Source organism: Poecile atricapillus, chromosome 24 (assembly GCF_030490865.1).
Source record: "Poecile atricapillus isolate bPoeAtr1 chromosome 24, bPoeAtr1.hap1, whole genome shotgun sequence".
In the NCBI taxonomy this organism is placed as follows: domain Eukaryota; kingdom Metazoa; phylum Chordata; class Aves; order Passeriformes; family Paridae; genus Poecile; species Poecile atricapillus.
In genome coordinates, this window is record NC_081272.1 from 775,864 (window position 1) to 793,437 (window position 17,574).

The following is a 17,574-nucleotide window of genomic DNA, read 5'->3' on the forward strand; positions in this document are numbered from 1 at the left end:
GGAAAGCAAGGGAAAGGAGCCAGGAGCTAAAAAAGGTGGGAAGAAACACGTGAGGACGCTCGGGTGAGGAGGATTTGTGGAGCCACGGAGAGGGAGGGTGGGAGAAATGGGAATGGGGTGGGGAGGGGTTGTTTATGTCCAGGAGTGCAGAGGATTCTGAAATTGGACCTGGATTTTCCAGGGAGGCGAGAGGGCACTCGCAGTGTCCATGGAGAGGGATAAACCTCGGGAGCAGCAGTGGGAGAATGGGATAAATCCTTTCCATCTGGGGGATCCAGAAAAGCTCAGGGAGGATCTGGGACCCACTGAGGACCCTTCCCCAGCTGTGTGTCCCCAGCGTGGTCACCTGGCCACTCCGGTGTGGCTGCTCCCTAAAATCCCTAAAATCCCTGAAAAAATCCCTAAAATCTCTGAAACCCCTAAAACCACCACGGGCTTGGTGCCGTTCGTTTTCCAGGTGCAATCCCAATCTTGATGGGGTTTTTTTGGGTCCTTTGCTCACATCACAGAGATTTATGGAAGCTGATTCACAGGGTGCAAAAAGATTCCGAATAAACTACATTTGGGGCTGTCCTGGTAAATCCTGGGGTCTGCAACAGCGGGAATGGAAAATTCCTGTAAGAGCCGTTGGGGAGGGGGAAATAAAACGGGGATTGGGATATAATCAGAGTCTGTTCCCAGCCTTCAGCCCAAATTCCAACACCTCGGGCAGGCGCTGGCTCATTTCTGCTGTGCCAAACACGGGAGCACGGCACAGTGGGGTCATTATTGGGGCTGGGATGGGCTCAGTTCCCAATTCCCGCCTGGAATGCTGAGCCACTGCTGCAGGGAGCATCAGGGGCTGAGGGGAACGGCCCCGCACTGGGAATGGGGTGAAAAGGGAGGGATTTGGGGCTCTGGGGCTGTGGCCATCCCAGGAGGATTCCTGAGCTGCTCCCAGGAGGATGGGATCTGTCCCTGCTGCTGGAATATCCAGCTGCTGAATTCCTTGGGGGGTGGAGCAGAGGTTTCTGAGGGACACTGGTGGCGTGTGGGGATGGGGACATTGCTGGGATGTGGGGTGACAACAGCTCAGCCAGAATCCTGGAATGGTTTGGGTGGGAAGGGATCCTAAATCCCACCCAGGGCCACCCCAGCCATGGCAGGGTCACCTCCCACTGTCCCCAGGGTCACCCCCACTGTCCCCAGGGACACCCCCACTGTCCCCAGGGTCACCCCCACTGTCCCAGGCTGCTCCAGCCCCAATGTCCAGCCTGGCCTTGGGCACTGCCAGGGATCCAGGGACAGCCACAGCTGCTCTGGCAATTCCAGCCCAGCCCCTCCCCACCCTCCCAGGGAACAATTCCTGCCCAAGATCCCACCCAAATCTCCCCTTTGCCAATCTCAAGCCATTCCCTGGGTCCTGTCCCTCCAGGCCTTGTCCCCAGTCCCTCTCCAGCTCTCCTGGAGCCCCTGCAGGCCCTGGAGGGGGCTCTGAGCTCTCCCTGGAGCCTCCTCCTCTCCAGGGGAACATTCCCAGGCTGTACTGGGATGGTCCAGAGCTGTACTGGGATCACCCAGGGCTGTACTGGGATCACCCAGGGCTGTACTGGGATCACCCAGGGCTGTACTGGGATCACCCAGGGCTGTACTGGGATCACCCAGGGCTGTACTGGGATCACTCAGAGCTGTACTGGGATCACCCAGGGCTGTACTGGGATCACTCAGGGCTGTACTGGGATCACCCAGGGCTGTACTGGGATTGCCCAGGGCTGTACTGGGATCACTCAGGGCTGTACTGGGATCACCCAGGGCTGTACTGGGATCACTCAGAGCTGTACTGGGATCACCCAGAGCTGTACTGGGATCACTCAGGGCTGTACTGGGATCACCCAGGGCTGTACTGGGATCACTCAGGGCTGTACTGGGATCACCCAGGGCTGTACTGGGATGCTCCAGGCTCCTCAGCAGCGCTGCAGTTGCCATGGGAACCGTTCATTACCCCCACCCTGCCGGGTCCAGAACCTTCTCTGTGCTTTCCCAGGGCACCACAGACCCTGGCACCAAGAACTCAGGCCAGGCCCTGGGCAGACAATGTTTAAATGACTTTATTTTTTATCTTTTCCTCATTTTATAAATGGGCACAGCACAGAAATAATTAAAAAAAATAGACAGTACCATTACAGTGCTAGATCCATTGGCAAAGATTATTTTTAGAGTCTTTTTTTTTTTTTCCTTTTTTTTTTTTTGTCATTATTTTTAAAGTTTTGGCCATTGAGTAAGAACAAAAACAATTAACAAACATTTTCTTTTCCTTTCCTTTTCCAAACAGACACTATGAAGCCATTTCAGTACTAAACTCTAGGAGAGTTATGTACATACAAAAAAAAGTTCTGTTTAAGATATGTCTCCTATTAAAAATATTTACATGCATTTTTTTTCCCTCCCGGATTCATTGAAAGCTCCAACGTTTTGCAGCGTTCCAGGTCTTTGTTTTGTTCTCCTACTGGGATTGGAAATCAGCTCCAAAAAAAAGTGAAGTTGGAATTACTTCAATCTTCTGGAAAGGGAGATTTTATTTTTTTTTTAAATTTTATTTTTGGGATGTTTATCGATGGGTTTTTTTTTTTTGTCTTTTTTTAAAATTATTTTATTTTTAATTTATACAAGAAGGTTTGATGTTTATTTACAGGAGGAGCAGTGGGTGATGGTTTATCCTGGAGATGTGGTGGTGACAGAGAAGGGGGGGATTTTAAAAAGTTTTCCTATCAAACTGCAATGGATTCCTGTTTTTTGGGAGTCTGGTTTGATTGTCAGCCGGGCTGGGGTGAATTCCCTCAACAGAGGGAATTCCTGCAGGAAAAATCCCTGGCACCCTGGAGGTCTTGGGAGAAATGCTGGGATACGGGGAGTGGAAAACATCGGGAGATTTTCAGCCAGATATGGAAACAATGGGAAAAATAAAAATAAAAATAAAAATAAAAATAAAAATAAAAATAAAAATAAAAATAAAAATAAAAATAAAGTTTGGGTGCTGCAGGCTGAGGCTCCTCCACAGGGATGAGGGGCAGGAGGATGGGAATGCTCCGCTTTGGATCCATCCCAGGATCCCATCCCGGGATCTTCTCCGGCCCTGGCAGTGGCAAAAAGCTCCTGATCCCCACCCTGGCTCACCCCAATCCACCGGGATCGGGATCAGGATTGGGATCGGGATGGGGATCAGGATTGGGATTTGGATCGGGATTTGGATCGGGATTGGGATCGGGATTGGGATTTGGATTGGGATTGGGATCAGGATCGGGATCGGGATTGGGATCGGGATTGGGATTGGGATCAGGATTGGGATTTGGATCGGGATTGAGATCGGGATCGGGATCAGGATTGGGATCGGGATTGGGATCGGGATCAGGATCGGGATCGGGATTGGGATAGAAATTGGGATCGGGGCAGGGAGGAGCAGCAGGAATGTGAGAGGTTGGATCCCACATCCCTTGGGACAGGGAATGAGGGGGAATCCTGAATCCTTTGTGGGAATTGAGGCTGAATCCCACATTCCTTGGGACAGAGGATCCCGAATCCCGAGATGAGGCTGAATCCCACATCCCTTGGACAGGGAACGAGGCTGAATCCCACATTCCTTGGGACAGGACTGAGGGCTGCAGAGCCCAGCGCGTGGTGCTGGAGGACAAATCCTCCTCCCTTTCCTCTTTTCCCTCCTCCTTTTCCTCTTTTTTTCCTCCTCCTTTTCCTCTTTTTTTCCTCCTCCTTTTCCTCTTTTTCCTCCTCCTTTTCCTCAGGAGCAGAGCCCCCGGCCCCGTGCCCACCTGTACATCTCTACCTATTAATTACATTAATTACATACACTTATATACACACACGGACACCCAGCCCCATCCCTGCTCCCGGGGAGCTCCTTCCCACCAAACCTCTCCGGATTGAGATCCCAGAGCCTGCCAGAAAACCTCGGAGCCGGGGAAAAACCGTGACAAGGGTGGTGATGGGAGGAAAAGGGAATTAAAAACTCCATCCCTGTCCTCGGCTGGTGGGATCGTTCCTGTGGAAGCCTCGGAGCTGGTGACTGATGGCAGGGAGAGCTCGGAATTCTGGAGCTGGGGCAGAGGAATTCCCAGGCAGGGATTGTCAGGGAAATGGGGGAGGGAGTTTGAGGCAAACCAGCCCATCCTGGCGGTCACCCAGCCCGAGCCATCCCCTTCCCTGCGGCTGGATCCCCCCAGCACGGCTCATCCGAAACCAGGGACACCTTTGGAGCAAAGGGACAGCTCCACCCTACACAGGGACCTGGTGCTTTTTATGGAAATATCCAAGATCAGAGAGATTTTTGGAGCAAAGGGACAACTCCCAGCCCTGCAAAACCCACCCAGGGCTGGGTCCTGCCCTCCCCATCCATCCCCTGCCCTTCCCAGATTCCCCATTCCAGCCCTGGCTGGGGCTCTCGGCTCTTCCCTTCCCTTTGATCCTCTCCTCCTGCCTTCTCCTGCTGGATGTGGCCCACAAGTCCCTGGATATTCTCCTGCTGGATATTCTCCAGCTGCAGTTCCAGCAGGGAGAGCCGCAGGGCTGGCACAGCTGGCAGAGCAGCCCACACCACCCTACAACTCCAGAAACTCCTCAGATTTCCCAGCTGGAACAGCCGGGAGTGTCCCTGCGGCTCCAGCGCCCGGCACACGCAGGAACGCGAGGAAAAGAAACGGAAAAGCCGAGGAAAATCCCTGGGGGAGCACAGCTGGAAGGACCAGCACATCTGGGCACTGCTCCAGCTGCTCCTGGCTGGGATCACCACGAGGAATCGGAATTTGGGCAGAGGGGACAAAACCAGGCTGGGGGAAGGGAAGGGAAGGGAAGGGAAGGGAAGGGAAGGGAAGGGAAGGGAAGGGAAGGGAAGGGAAGGGAAGGGAAGGGAAGGGAAGGGAAGGGAAGGGAAGGGAAGGGAAGGGAAGGGAAGGGAAGGGAAGGGAAGGGAAGGGAAGGGAAGGGAAGGGAAGGGAAGGGAAGGGAAGGGAAGGGAAGGGAAGGGAAGGGAAGGGAAGGGAAGGGAAGGGAAGGGAAGGGAAGGGAAGGGAAGGGAAGGGAAGGGAAGGTGCCTCCTCTCACTCTGGAGTTCATTTTCCCAAAAATCTGCTCTGCAGCCAAATCAGCAGCCGGGGGATGGCTCCTCCTGTGCGGAGCTTCCTCCCCTCTTCCCACCGGGAATCCCTGGGGAGCCTCCTGCAGGAGGGAGCAGCTGCCTGCGCCAGGCACCAGCCCCAGGGTTCCATCCATCCCTGCGGCTCTGCTCATGGAGAAATGGCATTTTCCAGGAATTTTTGGAGAAATGGCATTTTCCAGGAATTTTTGGGGATACGGGCTTCCCCAAAAAAGCCTGCCCGTGTTCAGCTCCATCCCAGCTCCTCGGAGGGAGGCACAGGATCACATCCTCCAGCACAGGACTTCTCTTTTTCCCCTTCAAACTCCAACTCCAGCAGCCCCCGTGGAGCTGAGGTGACCCAAGAGGCTGTGACATCATTAACACCACAAAAAGTCGGCTCCAAACCCAAAGGTTTCTCCTGGAGCTCGCCTCCCTCTCCAGGGGGAGAGCAAAAGCGTGGAAGCAGGAGATAAAGGATGAATTATTTGATCACTTCTGATTAGCAGTTTAATTGCCTTCGCCTTTTTTTTTATTGTGTTTATCTCATGTTTTAATTTCTGCCCAAGTCCTGCCCAGGCTCCTCTCACCCTCCCACCTCCAGCTTTCCTCACTCCCGAAGCTGTGACGGATTTAAGTGCCGGGATTACAACCTAACACCAGCTGAGAGGGACGAGGTTAAGCTTGAATGAGTAAAAAAATTGTATTATGGAACTTCAGACTATTAAATAGAGGGAAAAAATGGAATGAAGAAGATTAGGGAGGCAGCTCTGAAAAGCAGCATTAAAAAGATTAAGCTGGGAGGGTTGGTTTTTTTTAAAGCAAGCTCCAAAGATTAAATCCAGGTTTTTCCAAAATACGGGGATTTTGGGTGGCCTTGGTGACCTTGGTTTGTGCCACTCTCCCTTGTGTGATCCCAACAGAGCTGAAATCCTCCAAATCATCAAATCCAGGAGTCCAAACTCCGTCTGGAGCAGCACAAAGTGGCTCTGGGTTGGCACCAGGCTCCTTCTGAGCGTGTTCCCTGCTTTGGAGCATCCTCATCCTCATCCTGATCCTGATCCTGATCCTGATCCTGATCCTGATCCTGATCCTCATCCTCATCCTCATCCTCATCCTGATCCTCATCCTCGTCCTTCCTCTGGGATGGACCTGGAATGGTCACTCCCAGCACCACCACCCCAAACATCCAACAGGGATTTCACCAAGCTCCAAGAACCTCAGCCACGAGGATTTTGAGGCTGACAGCTCAAAAATGAGGATTTAGTGCTGATCCACACGCAGGGCTCTGTTCCCTATCCAGAATAAAGCCAGGTCGTCATTTTGGGTTGTATCCCAGGGAAAAGCAGCCCAAAGCTCCCAAATTCCCAGCCCCAAATCCCACCCAGGCTTCCCAGTGCACTGAGAAATTCCAGGGATTTCATTTCCCTCCAGATCCATGGAAGGGCATATGGGAGTGGAGATATATATTTATATATATTTAAAATATTCCTAGGGCCTCAAATCCCTTCCAGAACGAAGCTCTTCTGTCCTGTAACCCCCACCATAAAACCCTAAATCCACCAAACCCCTCAGGAGCCCAAGTGTCCCTGGCTCTGTGCAGCTCAATTCACAAAGCAACCATTTTTTTTCCCCCCAAATTTTCCCATTTAAATTTCTCCAAGAGCAAATCCAAAGTCTCCGTGGGACCCCACCAAGATCACGACCATCATGACAACAAAGCTCCACAAGCAAACAGGGCTCCAGCTAATTAAGAGCCACCCCATTGAAACATCTTAATTAAAATATCTTAATTGAATCTGTGTGCAGAGATTGCTCTGGAAAAATCCAGCCTTTCCCAAAGGCACTGGAGGGTCTGGATCTGCGTCCTGGGCACCTGGGGAGTGCCAGGGTCAGGATCTCTCCATCCCTGTGGGTTGTGCTGGGATTTAAACACCAGAGAGGGAAAACCATCAGTGCTGGGGATTCAAACAGCAAAGGAAAACCGTCAGTCCTGGGTCTTCCCATTGATTTTGGGATGTTTCCAATTAACTCTGGGCTGGAGCCATGGTTCTGCCTCCTCTTCCTCACCTCTGGAGCTGGCAGGATCCCGAGGGGACGGGGATTGTCCCTGCTTGGATTTCTTTCCTTAGGCTGCATCCCACGCCTTGCAGAGCTCTGGAATCCCCGCTGGAAGAGCCAGGGAGAGGATTCAGCTTCTCCATTCCCATCTCCTCCCCAGGGAATGTCCCGCCAAGCCGGGCTTTAGTGGCCACAGTGAAAACCCAGCCCAAACCAAGTCCCCTTCCAGCCAAATCCCTCAGCCAGATGTGGATCCAGGAGATTCCAGGGCCAGGAGGCAGCCTGGGATGCCCCAATGCAGCTCCACGAGCTCTCCAGAGCGTTGATCCAAAGGGATCATTCCCAGTGTTTGTGTTTATTTCCTTTTTTTCCCGCTCCAGGAGCGAATCCCAGGGTGCCCAAGTATTCCAGCCCCGTGTGCTTTTCCCGAGGTTCCAGGAGCGTTGGAGAGTCGTGTTCTCTCTTCCAGCAGAAGGGGATTCCTGCAGAGCAACCAACCCCATTCCAAAAGAAAACCAAAAAATAAAGACAAGACAGAGGGAAGGAAATCTCCCTCCTTTATGGACGGGAAAAAAAAAAGGGAATAAATCCAAAGGAAGCTCCTTGTGCCCCAGGGCTGGCAGGAGGTGTCCGGATCCCAGAGTTTGTGGTGGTGGTGGTGGTGGGAAAAGTCCTGTTGAGCTCCAGGCGCTGTGGACAGCCCATCCTGTGCTCTCCAGGGCATTCCTGGAGAATTCCTGGAGAATTCCTGGAGAATTCCTGGCTGCCCTGGCATGGGCTCCTTGGCACGGGCTCCGTGTCCCGTCCCTCCCGCCAGCAGAAAGGCCAGCGGTGCTCGCTGCGACCTCGGCGCTGCTCCCCGGGCCAAGGACGCGTTTCCTCCTTCAGCCGCTGCGGGTTTTGCTTTGTGAATTCACAGTCTGATCCCAAAAAAAGTGAGAGGGGGGAAAAAGAGAGAGACTGGATGGAGGGGAGGAGGGGGAGGGTTTGGAGCGGGGAAGGGGGGAGGGAGGAAGCGTGAGGCACTCTGGGCTCTCCGTCTACGCATAGAACTCCTCCTGCTTGTCGGGCTTCTGGTAGGTGACGTTGGCCTGCTTGGGCTCCTCCAGGGTGTAGCTGCCCTCGTCCTTCTTCTTCATGCGGTAGATGAGCAGCATCACCAGGAAGGCGGCGAAAAGGGCGCCCACCACGCCCCCCACGATCACCGCTGCAACAACGCACAGGGACACGGCCGTCAGTGCCACCCGCGACCATCAGTGCCACCCGCGACCATCAGTGCCACCCGCGGCCCTCAGTGCCACCCACGGCCATCAGTGCCACCCCTCTGGTCCTCAGTGCCACCCGCGGCCATCAGTGCCACCCGCGACCATCAGTGCCACCCGCGACTGTCAGTGCCACCCTTCTGGTCCTCAGCGTCACCTGAGGCCATCAGTGCCACCCCTCTGGTCCTCAGTGACACCTGAGGCCATCAGTGCCGCCCCTCTGGTCCTCAGTGCCACCCATGGCCATCAGTGCCACCCGCGACTGTCAGCGCCACCCCTCTGGTCCTCAGTGACACCTGAGGCCATCAGTGCCACCCTCAGCTCTCAGTGCCACCCGCAGCTGTCAGTGGCACCCCTCTGGTCCTCAGTGCCACCCGCAGCCCTCAGTGCCAACTGCGGCTGTCCGTGCCACCCCTCTGGTCCTCAGCGTCACCTGAGGCCATCAGAGCCACCCCTCTGGTCCTTAGTGCCACCCCTCTGGTCCTCAGTGCCACCCATGGCTGTCAGTGCCACCCCTCTGGTCCTCAGCGTCACCTGAGGCCATCAGTGCCCCCCCTCTGGTCCTCAGTGTCACCCGCAGCCATCAGTGCCACCCCTCTGGTCCTTAGTGCCACCCCTCTGGTCCTCAGTGCCACCTGTGGCCATCAGTGCCACCCCTCTGGTCCTCAGTGTCACCTGAGGCCATCAGTGCCACCCCTCTGGTCCTCAGTGTCACCCGCAGCCATCAGTGCCACCCCTCTGGTCCTCAGTGACACCTGAGGCCATCAGTGCCACCCCTCTGGTCCTCAGTGACACCTGTGGCCATCAGTGTCACCCCTCTGGTCCTCAGTGCCACCTGAGGCCATCAGTGCCACCCCTCTGGTCCTCAGTGCCACCTGAGGCCATCAGTGCCACCCCTCTGGTCCTTAGTGCCACCCATGGCCATCAGTGCCACCCCTCTGGTCCTCAGTGCCACCTGAGGCCATCAGTGCCACCCCTCTGGTCCTTAGTGCCACCCATGGCCATCAGTGCCACCTGTGGCCATCAGTGGCACCCCAGCCCCAGCCTGGCTTCCAGGACAAAGCATTTTTGGGGGATCATTTGGGATTTTCAGCCTGGTTTTGTGCTTTGGGAATTTGGGAGCAGCCTCGCAGCCGTGGCCGGCTCACCGCAGCACATCTATGGAATTCCAGGGAAAACAATCCCGTTTTTTTCCTGGAAATCCCTCTCAGCAAAACCAAATTGTGCACAACATTCCTGGCAGTGGAGACCCTGGGACACCCTACGGAGCGATTTCGGGAGGTGGGTGTGGGTTATCCCAACGCCCTTCCCAGGACAGTCCCCTCTCCTGGGACTCCCTGTGTCCCCAAACCCTTCCCCAGACACCGGCCCCGTGTCTCACCTATCAACACCTCCTTCCTCTCCAGAATGTTCTTCTGGGGCAGCTGAGCAGCCGAGTTGCCCGAGTCTATCGTGTTGTCCATCAGCCCCGTCTCCACATTCCTGCCGGGCCCCGGCCCCGCCGGCGGCGTCACCACGGCCATCACCTCGTTCCTGAGGTCGGGACGAGTCGTCTCCTCCTCCTCCCGGATCTCAAAGTCCCCACTGGGGCCGCTGCTGGCCGGCACCTCCAGCTCATTCTCAGGGACTGCTGTCACCTCCCCTGGCTCCATCTGGGGGAAAGGACAAGATGGAGCAGGGGACAAAGACCAAGGGGTGTCCACAGGGAGGACATCACCGACCAAAAACAGGGTGGGGGACATGGGGGTAACGTCGGGGTGTCCCTTCCCTGTGTCACTGAACTTGTACTGCAGTGACAGCGCAGCCCCAGAGCTCCATGATCACCAAATCATGGCTGAGGGGGAGCTGGGCCCGTGGACCTGCTCCCTGTAGGTTCTCCTAAAGAGACCCCACCCCAGATCCTCACCCTTACAGGGAAGAATTTCTCCCCAATATCCCACCCCAGATCCTCACCCCTACAGGGAAGGATTTCTCCCCAAAATCCCATCCCAGACCCTCCACCCTTACAGGGAAGGATTTCTGCCCAATATCCCACCCCAGATCCTCACCCTTACAGGGAAGGATTTCTCCCCAATACCCCACCCCAGATCCTCCTGTTGCTCTGTCCCCAGAGCGCAGGTTGGATGTCACCACTCGCAGGTGGCTCACTCCTAACAGGAGGTGACACAACATCCGTGCCACACCGGCACAGCAAGAGAAAGGATTGGATGCTGCTGGATGAGCTCCAGGGGACTTCCCTCCTCCTTTCCCCTCTTCCTGCTGCACGGGACGGGAGCAGGAGGATGGCTCCTTGTCCCCCAGGACCCAGAGCTGTCACCCTGCTGTCACCCTGCTGTCCCTGCCCAGTTCCCTTGGCAAGGAGGTGATCCCGATCTCCAGGGTAAAAATTGCCTGGGAATATGATCCATCCCATCCCTGATCCATCCACTGCCTACTGCACATCCCCTCGGCACCGAATCCCCCGGACCTTCCCCCTTGTCCCCCGGACCTTCCCCCCTGTCCCTCGGCGTGTCCGCGGAGCTGGAGCATCCCCGATCCAAACCTCGCCGGGATCCCTCCCTGCCGGGGCCGCCCCTCCCGCCTGCCCCGCTCACCACGCGGGATTCCTGGGATTCAGGGATGAGCCAGGAGCTGTGGGGAGGGGCTGGGACCCTCTCCATGTCCCGCTGCCCCGGGGCCAGCGCACGGCTCAGCGCTTCCCACGAGCCGCGTTTGTGACAGGGATTAATTGAAGGTCAGAGAGAGCCCCGAGCTCTCCGAGCACGAATTTGCAGGCGGAAAAGAGGGAGTAGTTTAGACAAATCACTCCACCTTTCAGTCAAAGCGGCTGCAAAGGGCCCCTGAGGGGCTCTGAATGCGAGATGGAGCTGAAATTCCTGCTCAGGACACCCGACGGGCTGGAAATGCACCATCAAGCCGTAATTGAGGAGAGCGCGGGGCTCCCGGCAGGGCTGGGAGCTGGGACATGACACCAAAGCCAGGAAAGTCGCTGTGTCCCCGTGGGATGCGGCACTGCTGCCCTCCTGCCTGGGGAAGCTGGGAGTGCTGGGGACACCGGGGTTGGTGGCACATCCTGGGTGTCCCCAGGAGCTTGGACCCCTGCCCGGGTGGAAATCCCCCTTTCACCTCCCCAGATGTTGCGCTCTGGAAGAGCCCAGCCTGCCTCGACCTCCCTCAGAGCAAGTGGCCAAGGATGGATGGCCACCAAAGGCCTCCTGTGGCCACCTCTTGGCTCCTCGGGTAGCCCAGGACCCCGAGCAGGTGAGAAGGGCTCCGGCCTCCTACCTGGGGGGCCTCGGTGGGCAGCAGCGTGGTGGCCACGGGCGGCAAGGCTGTGCTTTTCTCGGGGAGCTCTGCAGTCCTGGAGGTGCTGGGCTTTGGCAGGGCCCTGGGCTTGGCCGTGCTGCTGGGGACAAGGCGTGACGTGGCCACCTCTGTGGGGGTGCTGGTGTCAGGGACGGGCGTGGTGGGGGTCTCCAGCGTGGTGGCCCGCGTGGTGGCCGCCTTGGTGGCCAAGGGGGGCAGGAACCTCCGGGTGGTGGTGGGCTTGGCTGTGGCCACGGTGGTGCTGCTTGTGGTCGTGGTGGCCTCCGTGGTGGTGGTGGTGGTGGTGGTGGTGGTGGTGGCCCTGGTGGTGGTGGCCCTGGTGGTGGTGGCCGTGGTGGTGGTGGCCGTGGTGGTTGGGGGCTCGCTGGCCGTGGTGCTGGTGGTGGTGGCTTTCCAGCTGGGCACGGCCGGTGCTTCCGTGGTCCTGGGGATGAGGAAGGCGCTGGTTGCCTGCCCGGGGGTGGTGTCCTGGGGAGTGGGGGACGGCTCCAGGGGCGTTGCCACGGGCTGGGCGGCGGTGACAGGCAGCACGGCCGCCGTGGTGGGCAGCGTCACCAGTGTGTCCGTGGTCAGGCTCACGGCCGTGTCCAGCCCCAGCTCCGGCTCGAAATCTGAAACGGGGGGACGAGAGGGAGGAGTGAATCCGCTGCTGAGGCATTTCCCTGGCACCACCCCCAAAATCCCAGAGCACGGATGGTTCCAGGCTCAGCAGAAACCAAAGGCTGTTCCCTTGTGGTGGCCAACGCCCTCCTGGGGTCTTTGGAAGGGCCAGTCCTGCCCAGTAGGGCTGAACTGGGACATGGAGGCACTGGAGCCCAACTTCTGGACAGCTCCCGTTGCTTTTGTCTCAGAGGACAACTCCAGTGATGGATAAAGGGAAAATCACAAGAAGGGCTCTTCTCCAGCCCTCCAATCCCACAGCTGGTCAAGGACCTTCCCAAGAGACCCCCAATGATCCAGGAACCCTTCCCAGGATCTTCCCAATGATCCAGGAACCCTTCCCAGGAGCCCCCCAATCCCACAGCCAGCCAAGAACCTACCCAAGAGCCCCACAACCCCACAGCCAGTCAAGGACCTTCCCAGGATCTCCCCAACGATCCAGGAACCCTTTCCAGGAGCCCCCCAACCCCACGGCCAGCCAAGAACCTTCCCAGGATCTCCTCAATAACCTAGGAACCCTTCCCAGGAGCCCCCCAACCCCACAGCCAGTCAAGGACCTTCCCAGGAGCCCCACAATGATCCAAGAACTCTTCCCAGGAGCTCCCCAGGTACTCACACCCCGAGCCAGAGCCAGAGTAGATGTCGTCCAGCTCATCTTCTCCAAAGGGATCGTCGTCCCCGGAGCCCTCCAGGTCCACGGGCCTCTCGTAGTTCTCATTGCGCCAGCGCTGAGCCTGTGACCGGAGGGACCCGTGAGTGGCTCCAGCCCCACCAGGGGCTACCCCAGCCAGACCACGGCAGCAGCAGCACAAACAACCTGCAGCTGAACCACCCAGAATCGCGGGGTTTTCCCCCAGAGCAACTCAGTGAGCTCACATCAACATTTCCCGTGGACAAAAAGCCTTTTTATTTTGGGGAAAACCCAACAACTCCTTTTGGGAGCTGTAAGGAAAACGCTGGGTTTGGCTCTCCAGCTGGCTGCTGTTCAGGCTCGATGATTTCCCTGTGAGTCCTGGCTCCGGTGTGACAGCAACACCTCATCAGCTGCCACAGCTTGGGAAGCCTCGAGAGGAAACAACAGCAGACTTCAAATATTCCCCTGCTTCCCCGAGCTGCGAGAACGCGGGGAGCCCTCGCTAGCAGCGCTCTTAAACATCTTGTTTTGCAGATCAAAGTGTCTCCTGTTGGCGTTGTGAGGAAATGCTTTGACACCTCATTACAAGGCAAACAAGGCGGCTTTGATCTGCGAGATCGCATCAGATGTTTCAAGATGTAACAAGCCAGGTTCCAGCTTCAGTTTCAAATCAAGGCCTTGAAGGGTCCCTGTCGCCTCTCGGAGCATTTTACCTCCTGAAAACAGCTCCGGGTTTCTTTGTTTTCACTGCAGCTTGGAGCAGGAAAGGAGTTTTGAACAGTCAGGTGGAGAAATTTGTGACCTGACTCGAGTTTTGTCCCCACATCCCTTCTCCCATCAGGAGAGAGATTCCATCAGCTCGGGAGGGGCCGGGGGAATTGAGCTTTTAAGTGTCTGAGCTGTTTCTGGCTGGATCTGTTCCAGCTCTTCCCAGCAGCCACTGGATGTGTCCTGCTGGTCTCCAGCACCCCACGTGCTCCCCAGATCTCTGGGAATATTCAGCCTTTGCCCCCCAGCTGATGCCCCATCCTGGATTCCCAACACCCGCTCCCCAGCAGCTCACTGGAATTTGTGATCTGGCAGAGTAAATCCGCAGGGATTTGGGAATTGCGCAGCCCAAGAATTTGAGACGGGTCACCAAAAGTGATGGGAAGGCATGGAAAAATGCCAGGGAATGAGGGGATGCAGGAAGAAACTCTGGGAATCATTCTTCTGCCTTTGTTTTTACACCAAATGTATCAAGGCTCCCCAGGAAATGAGAACACCCCGGCGCTCCCCAGCCCATCCCGAGGGTGGGATTCTCCCTGCAAAGCCTCTCCCTGATGGGAGCCACATGGCCCCAATCCCTTTGTTCGTCCTGAAATTGGAACAAGATGAGGCCGTTCCAGACTCCTGGCTCCAGGCTTGGAGCAGGAAACGGGAATGGAAGCACCAGCTTGGAACAGCAGCTCCCATCCATCCAACACCTGTCTGTGCGTCCATCCCTCATCCATCCTTCATCATCCATCATCCATCCGTGATTCCATCCATCATCCATCCATCCATCCATCATCCATCATCCATCATCCATCATCCATCCGTGATTCCATCCATCCATCATCCATCCATCATCCATCATCCATCCGTGATTCCATCCATCATCCATCCATCATCCATCATCCATCCGTGATTCCATCCATCATCCATCCATCATCCATCATCCATCATCCATCATCCATCCATCATCCATCCATCATCCATCATCCATCCGTGATTCCATCCATCATCCATCCATCCATCATCCATCATCCATCTATCATCCATTCATCATCCATCCATCATCCATCATCCATCCATCATCCATCATCCATCCTTCATCATCCATCATCCATCCGTGATTCCATCCATCATCCATCCATCATCCATCCATCCATCCATCCATCCATCCATCCATCCATCATCCATCCATCCATCCATCCATCCATCCATCATCCATCCATCCATCCATCCATCCATCCATCATCCATCCATCCATCCATCCATCCATCCATCCATCATCCATCATCCATCCATCATCCATCCGTGATTCCATCTATCCATCCATCCCTCATCCATCCTTCATCATCCATCATCCATCCGTGATTCCATCCATCATCCATCCATCCATCCATCCATCCATCCATCCATCATCCATCCATCCATCCATCCATCCATCCATCCATCCATCCATCATCCATCCATCCATCATCCATCCATCCATCCATCCATCCATCATCCATCCATCCATCATCCATCATCCGTCATCCATCCATCCATCCATCCATCCATCCATCATCCATCCATCATCCATCATCCATCCATCATCCATCCATCCATCATCCATCCATCCATCATCCATCCATCCATCCATCCATCCATCCATCCATCCATCCATCCATCCATCCATCATCCATCCATCATCCATGGATTCCATCCATCCCAACCCTCAGCCAGGTCCAACACAAACCCAACAACCCCACAGGCAGGACCACACCTGGGGTGACCCCACCTGCAGCACAGCCCCAGCCAAGCTCCACAAAGACTTAAAGACTTGGGAACCATCTTGGGATGTTCCCGGTGCCCAGGGGGGTGTTTGGGATGTGGCTGTTCCCAGAGAAGCCCCCTCATCACACCATTCCCAAGGCGCTGACGTAACCCCCTCCGAGCTGCGGCCCCGATGATTTGAGGTCAGGCTCGTGCCATAAATCTTGGGAGCAGTTGGGTTTTATTTGGATTTAGCGCTGCTTGGATCGTGAATGCTCCATGAGCCCCTGGCTGTGCATGGCCCCCTCCCGGGAATGAGGGGTTGATCCCCTGGGAATGAGGGGTTGTTCCCATGGGAATGAGGGGCTGATCCCATGGGAATGAGGGGCTGATCCCATGGGAATGAGGGGCTGATGCCCCTGGAATGAGGGGCTGTTCCCCTGGGAATGAGGGGCTGATGCCCCTGGAATGAGGGGCTGTTCCCCTGGGAATGAGGGGCTGATCCCCCCTGGGAATGAGGGGCTGATCCCCCCAGGAATGAGGGGCTGATCCCCTGGGAATGAGGGGCTGATCCCCTGGGAATGAGGGGCTGTTCTCCCCTGGGAATGAGGGGCTGTTCCCCTGGGAATGAGGGGCTGCTCCTCTGGGAATGAGGGGCTGTTCCCCTGGGAATGAGGGGCTGATCCCCCCTGGGAATGAGGGGTTGTTCCCCTGGGAATAAGGGGCTGATCCCATGGGAATGAGGGGCTGTTCTCCCCGGGAATGAGGGGCTGATCCCCCCGGGAATGAGGGGCTGATCCCCCCGGGAATGAGGGGCTGATCCCCCCTGGGAATGAGGGGCTGCTCCCATGGGAATGAGGGGCTGTTCCCCTGGGAATGAGGGGCTGATCCCATGGGAATGAGGGGCTGATCCCCCCTGGGAATGAGGGGCTGCTCCTCTGGGAATGAGGGGCTGATCCCATGGGAATGAGGGGCTGATCCCCCTGGAATGAGGGGCTGATCCCATGGGAATGAGGGGCTGATCTCATGGGAATGAGGGGCTGATCCCCTGGGAATGAGGGGCTGTTCCCCTGGGAATGAGGGGCTGATCCCCCTGGAATGAGGGGCTGTTCTCCCCTGGGAATGAGGGGCTGCTCCTCTGGGAATGAGGGGCTGATCCCATGGGAATGAGGGGCTGCTCCTCTGGGAATGAGGGGCTGCTCCTCTGGGAATGAGGGGCTGATCCCATGGGAATGAGGGGCTGATCCCATGGGAATGAGGGGCTGATCTCATGGGAATGAGGGGCTGATCCCCTGGGAATGAGGGGCTGCTCCTCTGGGAATGAGGGGCTGATCCCATGGGAATTAGGGGCTGATCTCATGGGAATGAGGGGCTGATCCCCTGGGAATGAGGGGCTGTTCCCCTGGGAATGAGGGGCTGATCCCCCCAGGAATGAGGGGCTGTTCCCCTGGGAATGAGGGGCTGATCCCCTGGGAATGAGGGGCTGTTCCCCTGGGAATGAGGGGCTGATCCCCCTTGGAATGAGGGGCTGATCCCCCCTGGGAATGAGGGGCTGTTCCCATGGGAATGAGGGGCTGATCCCCCTGGAATGAGGGGCTGATGCCCCTGGAATGAGGGGCTGATCCCCCCTGGGAATGAGGGGCTGATCCCCCTGGAATGAGGGGCTGTTCTCCCCTGGGAATGAGAGGCTGATCCCCCCGGGAATGAGGGGCTGCTCCTCTGGGAATGAGGGGCTGATCCCCCGGGAATGAGGGGCTGTTCTCCCCTGGGAATGAGGGGCTGCTCCCCCAGGAATGAGGGGCTGATCCCCTGGGAATGAGGGGCTGCTCCCCCTGGCCTGGCTGGGATGGAGGGGAGGGGAGGGGAGGCAGAATTTGTCAGTCCAGGGAACCACAAATCACTCAGGACAGCAGCTCCCACCTCCCGACCTGGGGCTGCCTTCCCATCCGTCCCAGCCCCCCTTCCCAATCCATCCCAGCCCCCATTCCCAATCCATCCCAGCCCCC

The 17,574-nt window shown here is 56.7% G+C and overlaps 2 protein-coding genes across 2 annotated transcripts in view; one reads left to right on the forward strand and one right to left on the reverse strand.

The window, feature by feature from the left end:
• Positions 1-2,873: 2,873 nt before the first annotated feature.
• Positions 2,874-3,918, forward strand: LOC131588158 (uncharacterized). Its single transcript, XM_058856781.1, has 2 exons — positions 2,874-3,518; positions 3,601-3,918. The coding sequence occupies exons 1-2, from the start codon at positions 2,874-2,876 to the stop codon at positions 3,916-3,918; spliced, it is 963 nt and encodes a 320-aa protein (XP_058712764.1).
• Positions 3,754-17,574, reverse strand: part of SDC3 (syndecan 3) — a 39,309-nt gene continuing 25,488 nt past the window's right edge. The window contains exons 2-5 of the mRNA XM_058856775.1: positions 13,049-13,166; positions 11,731-12,383; positions 9,827-10,097; positions 3,754-8,390 (exon numbers count right to left, since the gene is read on the reverse strand). Of these exons, the coding sequence (XP_058712758.1) occupies positions 8,224-8,390; positions 9,827-10,097; positions 11,731-12,383; positions 13,049-13,166 (1,209 nt within the window). The 3' untranslated portion in view covers positions 3,754-8,223. The remainder of the gene's footprint in view (positions 8,391-9,826; positions 10,098-11,730; positions 12,384-13,048; positions 13,167-17,574) is intronic.

Bases quoted from the DNA above. Each gene is read 5' to 3' on its own strand.
- LOC131588158 (XM_058856781.1), top strand. From the start codon at position 2,874: ATGCTGGGATACGGGGAGTGGAAAACATCGGGAGATTTTCAGCCAGAT. The intron at 3,519-3,600 runs GCTGAATCCCAC...ACAGGGAACGAG, and splicing joins AATCCTTTGTGGGAATTGAG to GCTGAATCCCACATTCCTTG.